Source organism: Bolinopsis microptera, chromosome 12 (genome assembly GCF_026151205.1).
Source record: "Bolinopsis microptera isolate Bmic1 chromosome 12, MBARI_Bmic_1.0, whole genome shotgun sequence".
In the NCBI taxonomy this organism is placed as follows: domain Eukaryota; kingdom Metazoa; phylum Ctenophora; class Tentaculata; order Lobata; family Bolinopsidae; genus Bolinopsis; species Bolinopsis microptera.
In genome coordinates this window covers 8,433,934-8,446,916 of record NC_087083.1, presented here as the reverse complement: position 1 = coordinate 8,446,916, position 12,983 = coordinate 8,433,934, and the positions used below count along the sequence as shown (strand labels likewise).

The window sequence follows — 12,983 nt, the reverse complement described above, 5'->3', positions numbered from 1 at the left end:
TACGTCCGGGAAACACTGAGAACGTTTAAAATTTATTTCAAATTGAAAATAGAACAGGTCTGAGACTAGGAACCGTCAAATAGAAACGGTCAGATCATCTCCCTCACAGACTTACCACCGTCTGTTGGGCCGCCAGCACGGTGCTTAGCGACCAGTACCATAGAGTCACACAGACTCTAACGGTCAGTTACTTTAGCTACCAGCTGGCGGCACCCCTTTGCTCTCGTTTTAGCTTTCACTGTTTTTGATAGAGGGAGATGATCCAACTTACCGCTCACCTCGATCCTGCCCGACCCACCATTGTCGCTCTTATTATACTAATGACTTGCATCCAATTGTATAATTGATGGACGCCATTAACCCCTTCAATACACAGGACAATACGTTCACAAGAACAAAGACCTTCCCTATAGCCACAAAGACTGGATATCCACGTCCAACCGCAATAAAGAAGAAGAGAAGAACACCCAACACTCAGGATCACCTTACTCTTCGGCCTGTGGAGGGGCCCCGGTTTGTCCCTCCTTAATACTATCTATATTCTTTTATTATTGTTACTATTTTTTCCATATTATTTTCTATACCCAGTCGACTCAGTATGTTTTGGTCCGGGCCTTGCTTGTTGGCCCTGCCATGGCTCTCTAGCTTGGGCAGGTTTGACTTATTTATACATACGTAACCTAGGTAAGACGTTACTTGGCGTTTTTATATATAGAAACAGTTAGCTTTCTGAGGATAACCATACCGCGGGTTTTATAATAGCTATCCTAATACCGTATAGCCAGCAAATAACTAAGATATCACATGATTAAATTTAATAGTTCTGACCTGAAGACGTCCACACTGAGGAGTAGTGTCCATTCTCCCTCTTCTGGTAGCTTGATACCACACGTGTAGCCCCTGTCCACTGAGTTACCTTTACCTGTGGCATTGTATTGTAACATTTGGTATTATATATAACATATCTAACTGTAACATGTGGCATATCTAACTGTGACATGTGGCATTGTATTGTAACATACGGTATTATATATAACATATCTAACTGTGACATGTGGCATTGTATTGTAACATACGATACTATATATAACATATCTAACTGTGACATGTGGCATTGTATTGTAACATACGGTATTATATATAACATATCTAACTGTGACATGTGGCATTGTATTGTAACATACGGTATTATATATAACATATCTAACTGTGACATGTGGCATTGTATTGTAACATACGGTATTATATATAACATATCTAACTGTGACATTTGGCATTGTATTGTAACATACGGTACTATATATAACATATCTAACTGTGACAAATGGCATATTTAACTGTGACATGTGGCATTGTATTGTAACATACGGTACTATATATAACATATCTAACTGTGACATGTGGCATATTTAACTGTGACATGTGGCATTGTATTGTAACATACGGTATTATATATAACATATCTAACTGTGACATGTGGCATTGTATTGTAACATACGGTATTATATATAACATATCTAACTGTGACATGTGGCATTGTATTGTAACATACGGTATTATATATAACATATCTAACTGTGACATGTGGCATTGTATTGTAACATACGGTATTATATATAACATATCTAACTGTGACATTTGGCATTGTATTGTAACATACGGTACTATATATAACATATCTAACTGTGACAAATGGCATATTTAACTGTGACATGTGGCATTGTATTGTAACATACGGTACTATATATAACATATCTAACTGTGACATGTGGCATATTTAACTGTGACATGTGGCATTGTATTGTAACATACGGTATTATATATAACATATCTAACTGTGATATGTGGCATATCTAACTGTGACATGTGGCATTGTATTGTAACATACGGTATTATATATAACATATCTAACTGTGACATGTGGCATATCTAACTGTGACATGTGGCATTGTATTGTAACATATGGTACTATATATAACATATATAACTGTGACATGTGGCATTGTATTGTAACATACGGTATTATATATAACATATCTAACTGTGACATGTGGCATATCTAACTGTAATATGTGGCATTGTATTGTAACATACGGTACTATATATATATAACATATATAACTGTGACATGTGGCATTGTATTGTAACATACGGTATTATATATAACATATCTAACTGTGACATGTGGCATTGTATTGTAACATACGGTATTATATATAACATATCTAACTGTGACATGTGGCATTGTATTGTAACATACGGTATTATATATAACATATCTAACTGTGACATTTGGCATTGTATTGTAACATACGGTACTATATATAACATATCTAACTGTGACATGTGGCATATTTAACTGTGACATGTGGCATTGTATTGTAACATACGGTACTATATATAACATATCTAACTGTGACATGTGGCATATTTAACTGTGACATGTGGCATTGTATTGTAACATACGGTATTATATATAACATATATAACTGTGACATGTGGCATATCTAACTGTGACATGTGGCATTGTATTGTAACATACGGTATTATATATAACATATCTAACTGTGATATGTGGCATATCTAACTGTGACATGTGGCATTGTATTGTAACATACGGTATTATATATAACATATCTAACTGTGACATGTGGCATATCTAACTGTGACATGTGGCATTGTATTGTAACATATGGTACTATATATAACATATATAACTTTGACATGTGGCATTGTATTGTAACATACGGTATTATATATAACATATCTAACTGTGACATGTGGCATATCTAACTGTAATATGTGCCATTGTATTGTAACATACGGTACTATATATATAACATATCTAACTGTGACATGTGGCATTGTATTGTAACATACGGTATTATATATAACATATCTAACTGTGACATTTGGCATTGTATTGTAACATACGGTACTATATATAACATATCTAACTGTGACATGTGGCATATTTAACTGTGACATGTGGCATTGTATTGTAACATACGGTATTATATATAACATATCTAACTGTGACATGTGGCATATATAACTGTGACATGTGGCATTGTATTGTAACATACGGTATTATATATAACATATCTAACTGTGATATGTGGCATATCTAACTGTGACATGTGGCATTGTATTGTAACATACGGTATTATATATAACATATCTAACTGTGACATGTGGCATATCTAACTGTGACATGTGGCATTGTATTGTAACATATGGTACTATATATAACATATATAACTGTGACATGTGGCATTGTATTGTAACATACGGTATTATATATAACATATCTAACTGTGACATGTGGCATATCTAACTGTAATATGTGGCATTGTATTGTAACATACGGTACTATATATATATAACATATATAACTGTGACATGTGGCATATCTAACTGTGACATGTGGCATTGTATTGTAACATACAGTATTATATAACATATCTATAAACTGTGACATGTGGCATATCTAACTGTGACATGTGGCATTGTATTGTAACATACGGTATTATATATAACATATCTAACTGTGACATGTGGCATTGTATTGTAACATACGGTATTATATATAACTATCTAACTGTGACATGTGGCATATCTAACTGTAACATGTGGCATTGTATTGTAACAAACGGTACTATATATAACATATCTAACTGTGACATGTGGCATATCTAACTGTGACATGTGGCATTGTATTGTAACATACGGTATTATATATAACTATCTAACTGTGACATGTGGCATATCTAACTGTGACATGTGGCATTGTATTGTAACAAACGGTACTATATATAACATATCTAACTGTGACATGTGGCATATCTAACTGTGACATGTGGCATTGTATTGTAACATACGGTACTATATATAACATATCTAACTGTGACATGTGGCATATTTAACTGTGACATGTGGCATTGTATTGTAACATACGGTATTATATATAACATATATAACTGTGACATGTGGCATATCTAACTGTGACATGTGGCATTGTATTGTAACATACGGTACTATATATAACATATCTAACTGTGACATGTGGCATATATAACTGTGACATGTGGCATTGTATTGTAACATACGGTATTATATATAACATATCTAACTGTGATATGTGGCATATCTAACTGTGACATGTGGCATTGTATTGTAACATACGGTATTATATATAACATATCTAACTGTGACATGTGGCATATCTAACTGTGACATTTGGCATTGTATTGTAACATATGGTACTATATATAACATATATAACTGTGACATGTGGCATTGTATTGTAACATACGGTATTATATATAACATATCTAACTGTGACATGTGGCATTGTATTGTAACATACGGTATTATATATAACATATCTAACTGTGACATGTGGCATTGTATTGTAACATACGGTATTATATATAACTATCTAACTGTGACATGTGGCATATCTAACTGTGACATGTGGCATTGTATTGTAACATACGGTATTATATATAACTATCTAACTGTGACATGTGGCATATCTAACTGTGACATGTGGCATTGTATTGTAACAAACGGTACTATATATAACATATCTAACTGTGACATGTGGCATATCTAACTGTGACATGTGGCATTGTATTGTAACATACGGTACTATATATAACATATCTAACTGTGACATGTGACATTGTATTGTAACATACGGTATTATATATAACTATCTAACTGTGACATGTGGCATATCTAACTGTGACATGTGGCATTGTATTGTAACATACGGTATTATATATAACATATCTAACTGTGACATTTGGCATTGTATTGTAACATACGGTATAATATATAACTATCTAACTGTGACATGTGGCATATCTAACTGTGACATGTGGCATTGTATTGTAACATACGGTACTATATATAACATATCTAACTGTGACATGTGGCATATCTAACTGTGACATGTGGCAAATTTGTATTGTAACATACGGTACTATATATAACATATCTAACTGTGACATGTGGCATATTTAACTGTGACATGTGGCATTGTATTGTAACATACGGTACTATATATAACATATCTAACTGTGACATGTGGCATATTTAACTGTGACATGTGGCATTGTATTGTAACATACGGTATTATATATAACATATATAACTGTGACATGTGGCATTGTATTGTAACATACGGTACTATATATAACATATCTAACTGTGACATGTGGCATATCTAACTGTGACATGTGGCATTGTATTGTAACATACGGTATTATATATAACATATCTAATTGTGACATGTGGCATATCTAACTGTGACATGTGGCATTGTATTGTAACATACGGTATTATATATAACATATCTAACTGTGACATGTGGCATATCTAACTGTGACATGTGGCATTGTATTGTAACATATGGTACTATATATAACATATATAACTGTGACATGTGGCATTGTATTGTAACATACGGTATTATATATAGCATATCTAACTGTGACATGTGGCATATCTAACTGTGATATATGGCACTGTATTGTAACATACGGTACTATATATATCATATATAACTGTGACATGTGGCATATCTAACTATGACATGTGGCATTGTATTGTAACATACGGTATTATATATAACATTTCTATAAACTGTGACATGTGGCATATCTAACTGTGACATGTGGCATTGTATTGTAACATACGGTATTATATATAACATATCTAACTGTGACATTTGGCATTGTATTGTAACATACGGTATTATATATATAACTATCTATTTGTGACATGTGGCATATCTAACTGTGACATGTGGCATTGTATTGTAACATACGGTACTATATATAACATATATAACTGTGGCATGTGGCATTGTATTGTAACATACGGTACTATATATAACATATCTAACTGTGACATGTGGCAAATCTAACTGTGACATGTGGCATTGCATTGTAACATGCGGTACTATATATAACATATCTAACTGTGACATGTGACAAATCTAACTGTGACATGTGGCATTGTATTGTAACATACGGTACTATATATATAACATATCTAACTCTGACATGTGGCAAATCTGACTGTGACATGTGGCATTGCATTGTAACATACGGTACTATATATAACATATCTAACTGTGACATGTGGCAACATATAGTAATAGTAACCCTGGCAACATCATACTTAATATTGATAGTCAGTATTTGTAAATCAGCATATATTGGTTTCTTTTGAGCTTTAAATCTACCAAAAAGAATTCGACACTTATTATTCAACACTTAAACTTTGACATTAAAAATGCTCATTTCGCAACAGTTAAAACCCATTACCAGCTACAGTAAGAGTAGAAGCTAATGCCCGACTAGTCGGGGTGAACATCTCATAACCAGAATTCTCCTCATCAATCCTGAACACGTGGTCCGCGTCACGTGTTGTTGGATCATCTATCTCTCCGTCAGTGCACGTGGGCGCTGCTGGGTCGGATTGAACTTTACTGCAGCGTTTTATATTGTTTACTTTCCAGAACACCTGTCGAAGTTTACAACGTTAGAAATATAATTATTGGTGTTTTTGATATTTTGCGTAAGCTAAAAAGATTTACTTTCACAGATTAAATTTAAAAGTAAGAAGTGTAATATATTAAGGATGGAATTTTTTATTTTTAACTTTTTAACTGAGCTTATTTTTAATATACCACTCAAAACTTTGACCTCCACTAACCTCACTAACCTCACTAACCTCACTAACTTCACTAACCTCACTAACCTCACTAACTTCACTAACCTCACTAACCTCACTAACCTCACTAACCTGACTAACCTCACTAACCTGACTAACCTGACTAACCTCACTAACCTCCACTAACCTCACTAACCTCCACTAACCTCACTAACCTCACTAACCTCACTAACCTCCACTAACCTCACTAACTTGACCTCCACTAACCTCCACTAACCTCACTAACCTCACTAACCTGACTAACTTCACTAACCTGACTAACCTGACTAACCTCACTAACCTCACTATCCTCACTCACCTCACTAACCTCACTAACCTCACTAACCTCACTAACCTCACTAACCTCACTAACCTCACTAACCTCACTAACCTCACTAACCTCACTAACCTCACTAACCTCACTAACCTCACTAACCTCACTAACCTCACTAACCTCACTAACCTCACTAACCTCACTAACCTCACTAACCTCACTAACCTCACTAACCTCACTAACCTCACTAACCTCACTAACTTGACCTCCACTAACCTCAACTGGTTTAGTTGTGACGAAGACAAAGGAGCACTTCAAAGTAACATCAGTGTCTTTGATAGCGACCCTACTGTGTCCTTGTATATCTGACAATTAGTTGCAGTGAGTTTTTATCGGAGAATTTAATCCACATTATAGTCATAACCTTTTTTTTCTTATAGGTATGAAAAAATGTGATAATAAACCACGATTGACTTCCCTCTGAAGAAAGACCACATGTTCCTTTAATGTGCTAGCTAATTAATGATTATTAGGATCCAAACTTGAAGTTAGTTTTATGATTCCGTGGCGACACATATTGTATATTATGTTAAAATGGTCGGGTATGGGACCATTTTAAAGTTTCAATACAATTATAATATTAATACTTTGTCGGTGATTTAGTAAGAACAAAGTGTCGCAGTAACTATGGTAACTTGTGGTAGCTATGGTAACTAACGCGATAGGTATAATACATTGCCTGTTTGTTAGCCTCATGGGTTATTATTTAATACTGTTATATATTACTAGGATAAATACAAGATATATTGCTATTATTAAAAGGATTTTATTATTTATATGCTTATTCTGTTTCGGTTTTGACCGTTTGTTAGACTGTGGCGTTTATCGGGGACGACCTTCATTAGAAAGCTACCTTCAGAGAGGGTGGTCTGAATATTTGAATTTTAAAACATTTGTGTTAATTAAAAAATATAACTACTCAACTTTTGATTCTCGCGTAGAAAACTTTGAACTAAAATATTAAACTTTACTTAGTGACTCGTTAAATACCATCATTGAAATACCATCATTGAGTCTTCTAAATTCTCCTATATAAGGATGTCAGAGCCGAGTATCCCTGTTGTTTGGACGCAAAACGATAACACCACCACATCCTTTCACACCACATACTCTACCTACACCTACAGTTACACTTCCGAACATGCAGGATCTGCCGGACATCCCCAACACCCGATAGGAGAAATAGGCGACACCCCCGGAAACAGAGAGAGACTCCTCTGGATCATATTCCACGTGATATTCGTATCCTTCTCTCTCATTGGGGACTCCATTATCTTAATAGGAGCCACAAGGTTTAAAGCTATAAAGCTGCACCGTGTTATAGTGGTGGTTATTCAGCATCTAGCGGTTAGTGACCTCATGCAGACAGTCTTCAAGATGATCCCTACTATTGTTAGTTTAGTGGCTGCAGATGGGTGGGTGATGGGAAAGTTCCTGTGTTTGGTGACCCAGGAGGTTATCTTTATTTGCACGCCTGCTACGTATATGTTGACTTGTATTCTGTCTACTTTTAAGCTGTTGATCGTTCAGTTTCCTCTGCGGACCCGGACATGGTCTAAGAAGAGATCCCATGTTATTTGCATCATTTTCTGGCTTATATGTGCGTTTATACTGCCTAATCAGCTGCTTTTCATGATGTTCGTGAACATGAAATCCCTTTATTTTCACTACGACTACTACATCTGCATGTATATTCTTCCTCACGCTGACCGCAAACGTTTGCCACCTGGATTCATAATGTTTACAAAAGTGTTAGCTTACTTCATACCAGTCGTTGTTCTATTCATTCTCGTAACAACGTCCATTCTTATGCTCTACAAAGCTAAACAATCTGCTGTAAGACACGGCCGACCTGTTCGTTGGCATGGAATCCTGACTGTCACCATAACGACTGTAATATTCCTGGTGTCCCATCTTCCAGACATGGTTCTCATCTTGGTGCACGGGTCATCAGTACAACCCAGCAGCTCTGTTAAACGTGCTGTTACCTTCTGTTTAAACATTAACATCGTGGCTAACGTGTTCGTGTACTATCTAACTGTGAGGAGCTTTAGAGAGTTCCTCTCCACTAAACTCAGACAGCTGGCTCTAAAGTTGGGCTTATCTTCTCCTGTAACACCGCGAGCTGTCCGTCAGGTAATGTTACAGCGTTGTCAAGAGACCAGCGTTGTTTAGGTGACCAGTGTGGTCTAGGTGACCAGTGTGGTCAAGGTGATCAGTGTGATCAAGGTGACCAGTGTGGTCTATGTGACCAGCGTGGTCTAGGTGACCCACTGGGAGACTTTGGGGCCGAAAACTGATCCGGCCCCCAAAGAGGAGTCAGATCACGTCACCAATTAGTGACGTATAATTAGTGATGTGATCCATCTGTAGAATTTAATTGGCCCAGAAATAGGCTAGATACTGGGTAGAGTTCACATGTCAATTCTGTACAACATAGCTGTTCATTAAGAAGTAAACATGATCTGACTGCTCGACTCGTAGATCACATAAGGGTCGGGAGCTCTTGCTAAAGGGGGGTTCTCGTATCAAGGGATGTGAGACGTACGTGTCAAAGGCTTGCAAGGGGAGTGAGCCGATCTAGTGTTCTAGGTATAAATATTGGGTGATAGAAGGTAGTAGTATCGCATTTAATTCTATCAACAGTCATGCCTACCTTCTCCAAGTTCCTCAACGGTTTCAGAGGATGTAAACAGGTGCTTGATTCTGACGGATATATCTACAGCCGCAAGAAAAATGATGACACCGTCCTCTCCTCTGCTTGGCGTTGCCAGAAGAACAAATCCCTTAAATGTCCTGCCAAGTGCTATCTCGCTCTCACAGACAACAATCTTTCCCTTGGAAGTAAACCACACAACCACGATTCAGATCTGGCTACCCCACAGAGACTCGAACTCCTTACAACGCTCAAGAGGAAGGCTGCAGAACAACCCCTGTCGGCGACTCAGAACCTGATATCAGAAGTCCTTGCTGATGCTTCAAGGATGCTACACGACATACCCAACAAAGATTGAGTACTTGTTCGCTGTTGCGAAATACTTTGGTAATAATATTGAGTAATTTGTTGTATTCTGAAGTATTATATTATTAATCGATTTAACATTTTATAACCAGTCAATACATTGTCTCAATTTAAAACATGTTCACTTCTTAATTTGTAGCTTCTGTGTGCAGAGTTGTCATATGAACTTTACCCCAGATCTAGCCCATTTCTAGGTCAATTATATTCAATCCATGGATCACATCACTAATTATACGCTAATACGTTAATTTCATTTCTTATTGTGTAATTCGAGGATATAAAATACAACTAGAAAGTGGATTTATTTATTGGAGGGCTGGTAAAAGATTATGGCCTTTCTATCAATAGTTATCAGACTGGAGTTACTGGCCAATTAAATTATCATGTGAACAATTAAGTGATTGGAAAATTTGCTTACTAGACAAACATTAACAATCGAATAGAAAGGACAGATCATTATTAACAACGTTTACATTAATAATCAATGCCGGTAAGCTCATTAGATTAGTGTATACGTGGTAAAAGTTAAAATTAGCAAATCTATGAGACTTACTGGCTTAGTAACCTTCCAGCAAGAGAAGTTCGAAACAAAAAGCTTTTGTTAACGAAGTAGCCTACATATGTGTATAACTGAATAACTTGATGAGGTACATTTTGAGATATATCGGTATTCTGAGTGGAGTTCGAGATTGGGTGGCCTTAAAAGTTTGGTTGGTGGTGGTAAGCGAAGAAACCTTACCGTATACTCGTAGTTCTAGTTTGGTTGGCGGTGGTAAGCGAAGAAACCTTACCGTATACTCGTAGTTCTAGTTTGGTTGGTGGTGGTAAGCGACGAGAGTCCACTGCTCCAGCTCCCACCTCGCACTTGAAGGAGGTTGTGGATACGACTTTGTTGGCGTGGATTATCAGTATTCCTGACAAAACATGATATTACATTCTCACATTTTAATAGACCTTAATTAAAGCCGTCATTACTATAATATTTCTGTCTATTTAAGTAAAAATTGACCATCGTTGAAAGCTAGCTAGAAAGATGTACTGTTTGAATTTTGATCAGCTCTCAATTCTCATCTCAGAAAGATTTGAACCTAATAATAATATTACATACGCTGTAAGAAGATGACGATCAGACCTCGTTACATACGTTAAATATATAAAGTTAACCTTGTTGAGAGTTTGTAGCTTCGTCAAAATCTTCAGTTTTCTGAGTGTAAGCATCTTTAGAAGCGTAACCGTAAACTCCAACCTTGGCACCGTCCGCATCTGTCCACAAAATCTCCAACTGCCCTTCCAACTTTCTGGTTTATCAATAGATTTAAAATATCTTGTTCTGTAATTAAGCATGCACTCGAGTGTAATGTGTATTTATATTGATGTTTACATTTAATGTTTAATCTCATACCGAACTTTGAAGCTAAAAATAAATCAAAATAGTACGACAAAAGCTATATTGAATCAGTAACTCACTCATATTTGCAAGTAAGAGTAGCAGCTACCCCCCTCCTTGCCACTGCAGCAGTTCCAACTATTACGAGGGGGTCATTTCCGTATTTTGCTGAGGCCGGGTCGGTTGGTCCTTCATTCCCCTCTCCAGCTCCCACCACTGCAACAGTTACTAATTATTTAATTGGTTAATTAGTAATTGACAGATCCCCGATCAATGACAACTACGTAAAATTATCAACTTATACAGTTATAGGAGTTTAGGAGTACATACAGATTTTAATGAAACTTTTAGAACTTTTATTTTAGAGAATTGCAGTCCCAGTACACTTGAAGTAAAAGAAAATAACTACATACATTTGCTTAATTCTCTTAGACCTTTTGGCCTTAATACTGTCAATCCCTTTGGATTACCTATATTCCATAAACCTTAATATGATCTTTTTACCTTTTTCGGATTCTTAATTTTGTAACGGTTTGAGTTTCACTAACCTTTTAACATTTTTTAGGTTCAATGTCACTGGAGATGACTACAATCGAAATATATTTGGCAAGAATCTGAATGTTTTCAGTGTTGAAAGTTTAGTTTCTTAAATCCTGGAGTAGTCATTCGTGTCCCTGATATTTGGGTTAATTCTAACTCTCCTATCTTTAATCCCTCGCGGAACTACATGGAACCTTATGATGTCAAGTATGAATATTTCTGATGACACTGGTATATCCCAACCCAGTGTGCCTCCCACGAAATCGCCTAGTTTACTAAGTAAGCACTACGGGGAATATTCAGACCTTGGAAAACTCCAGATTGAGAAAATGAGACTCACCTTCCTCAGAAATTGCACTACTCTCAAAAGGCCCCCTGTTTCCCTTAGAATTAAGGGTTCACAGGCGCTGAATTCCCATCCTCAGAGGCTACTTTATTTTTCACACCTCGAAAGTAAAATGCTTGGACTTGCAATCACTAGAAAAGTCAACATCGTCAGGATCTTGTCAGAGAAAGTGAGCAAATCCCATTTTAACCTTGAACCACTCCCTGGAAAGGATTTCAAATCCCTCCAATCACATTTCGACAATAAGCTTTCATTCCTCAAAATGCAGTGTCCTACTAAATGGAAAGCCTGGCCTAGAAAAACTAAGGATATACTCAAAAATCTGTGTGATAAGAAATCTGCAAACTTCAAAAGGAGAGACAACAAGAGACGAAGGAAAGTTGAAAACTGGCTAAAAAAGCATTAGATGGTGGTTCTGTTATAATTCTCATCGATTCACATGAAATACCTTTAGGAGCAGTTTCAGTACTCAGTAAAGGTCTTGGTTTTGTCCCTACTCCTACAGTAGATGTTCTCCAAACAAGACTTGGCATGAGACGCACCACCAACAGTATTATAAACTCTTCTAGAAGGTCAAGTGTATCAAGTAACAGCTCTACTGATATTCCAATTGATATTAGTGATGACC

At 36.3% G+C, this 12,983-nt stretch overlaps 1 protein-coding gene across 1 annotated transcript; it reads left to right on the top strand.

Annotated features, from left to right (window-relative positions):
• Positions 1-8,059: 8,059 nt before the first annotated feature.
• LOC134824554 (type-1 angiotensin II receptor-like) lies at positions 8,060-9,298 on the top strand. The gene has a single exon (XM_063836462.1). The coding sequence runs from the start codon at positions 8,099-8,101 to the stop codon at positions 9,233-9,235; it is 1,137 nt and encodes a 378-aa protein (XP_063692532.1). The 5' UTR covers positions 8,060-8,098; the 3' UTR covers positions 9,236-9,298.
• Positions 9,299-12,983: the final 3,685 nt, after the last annotated feature.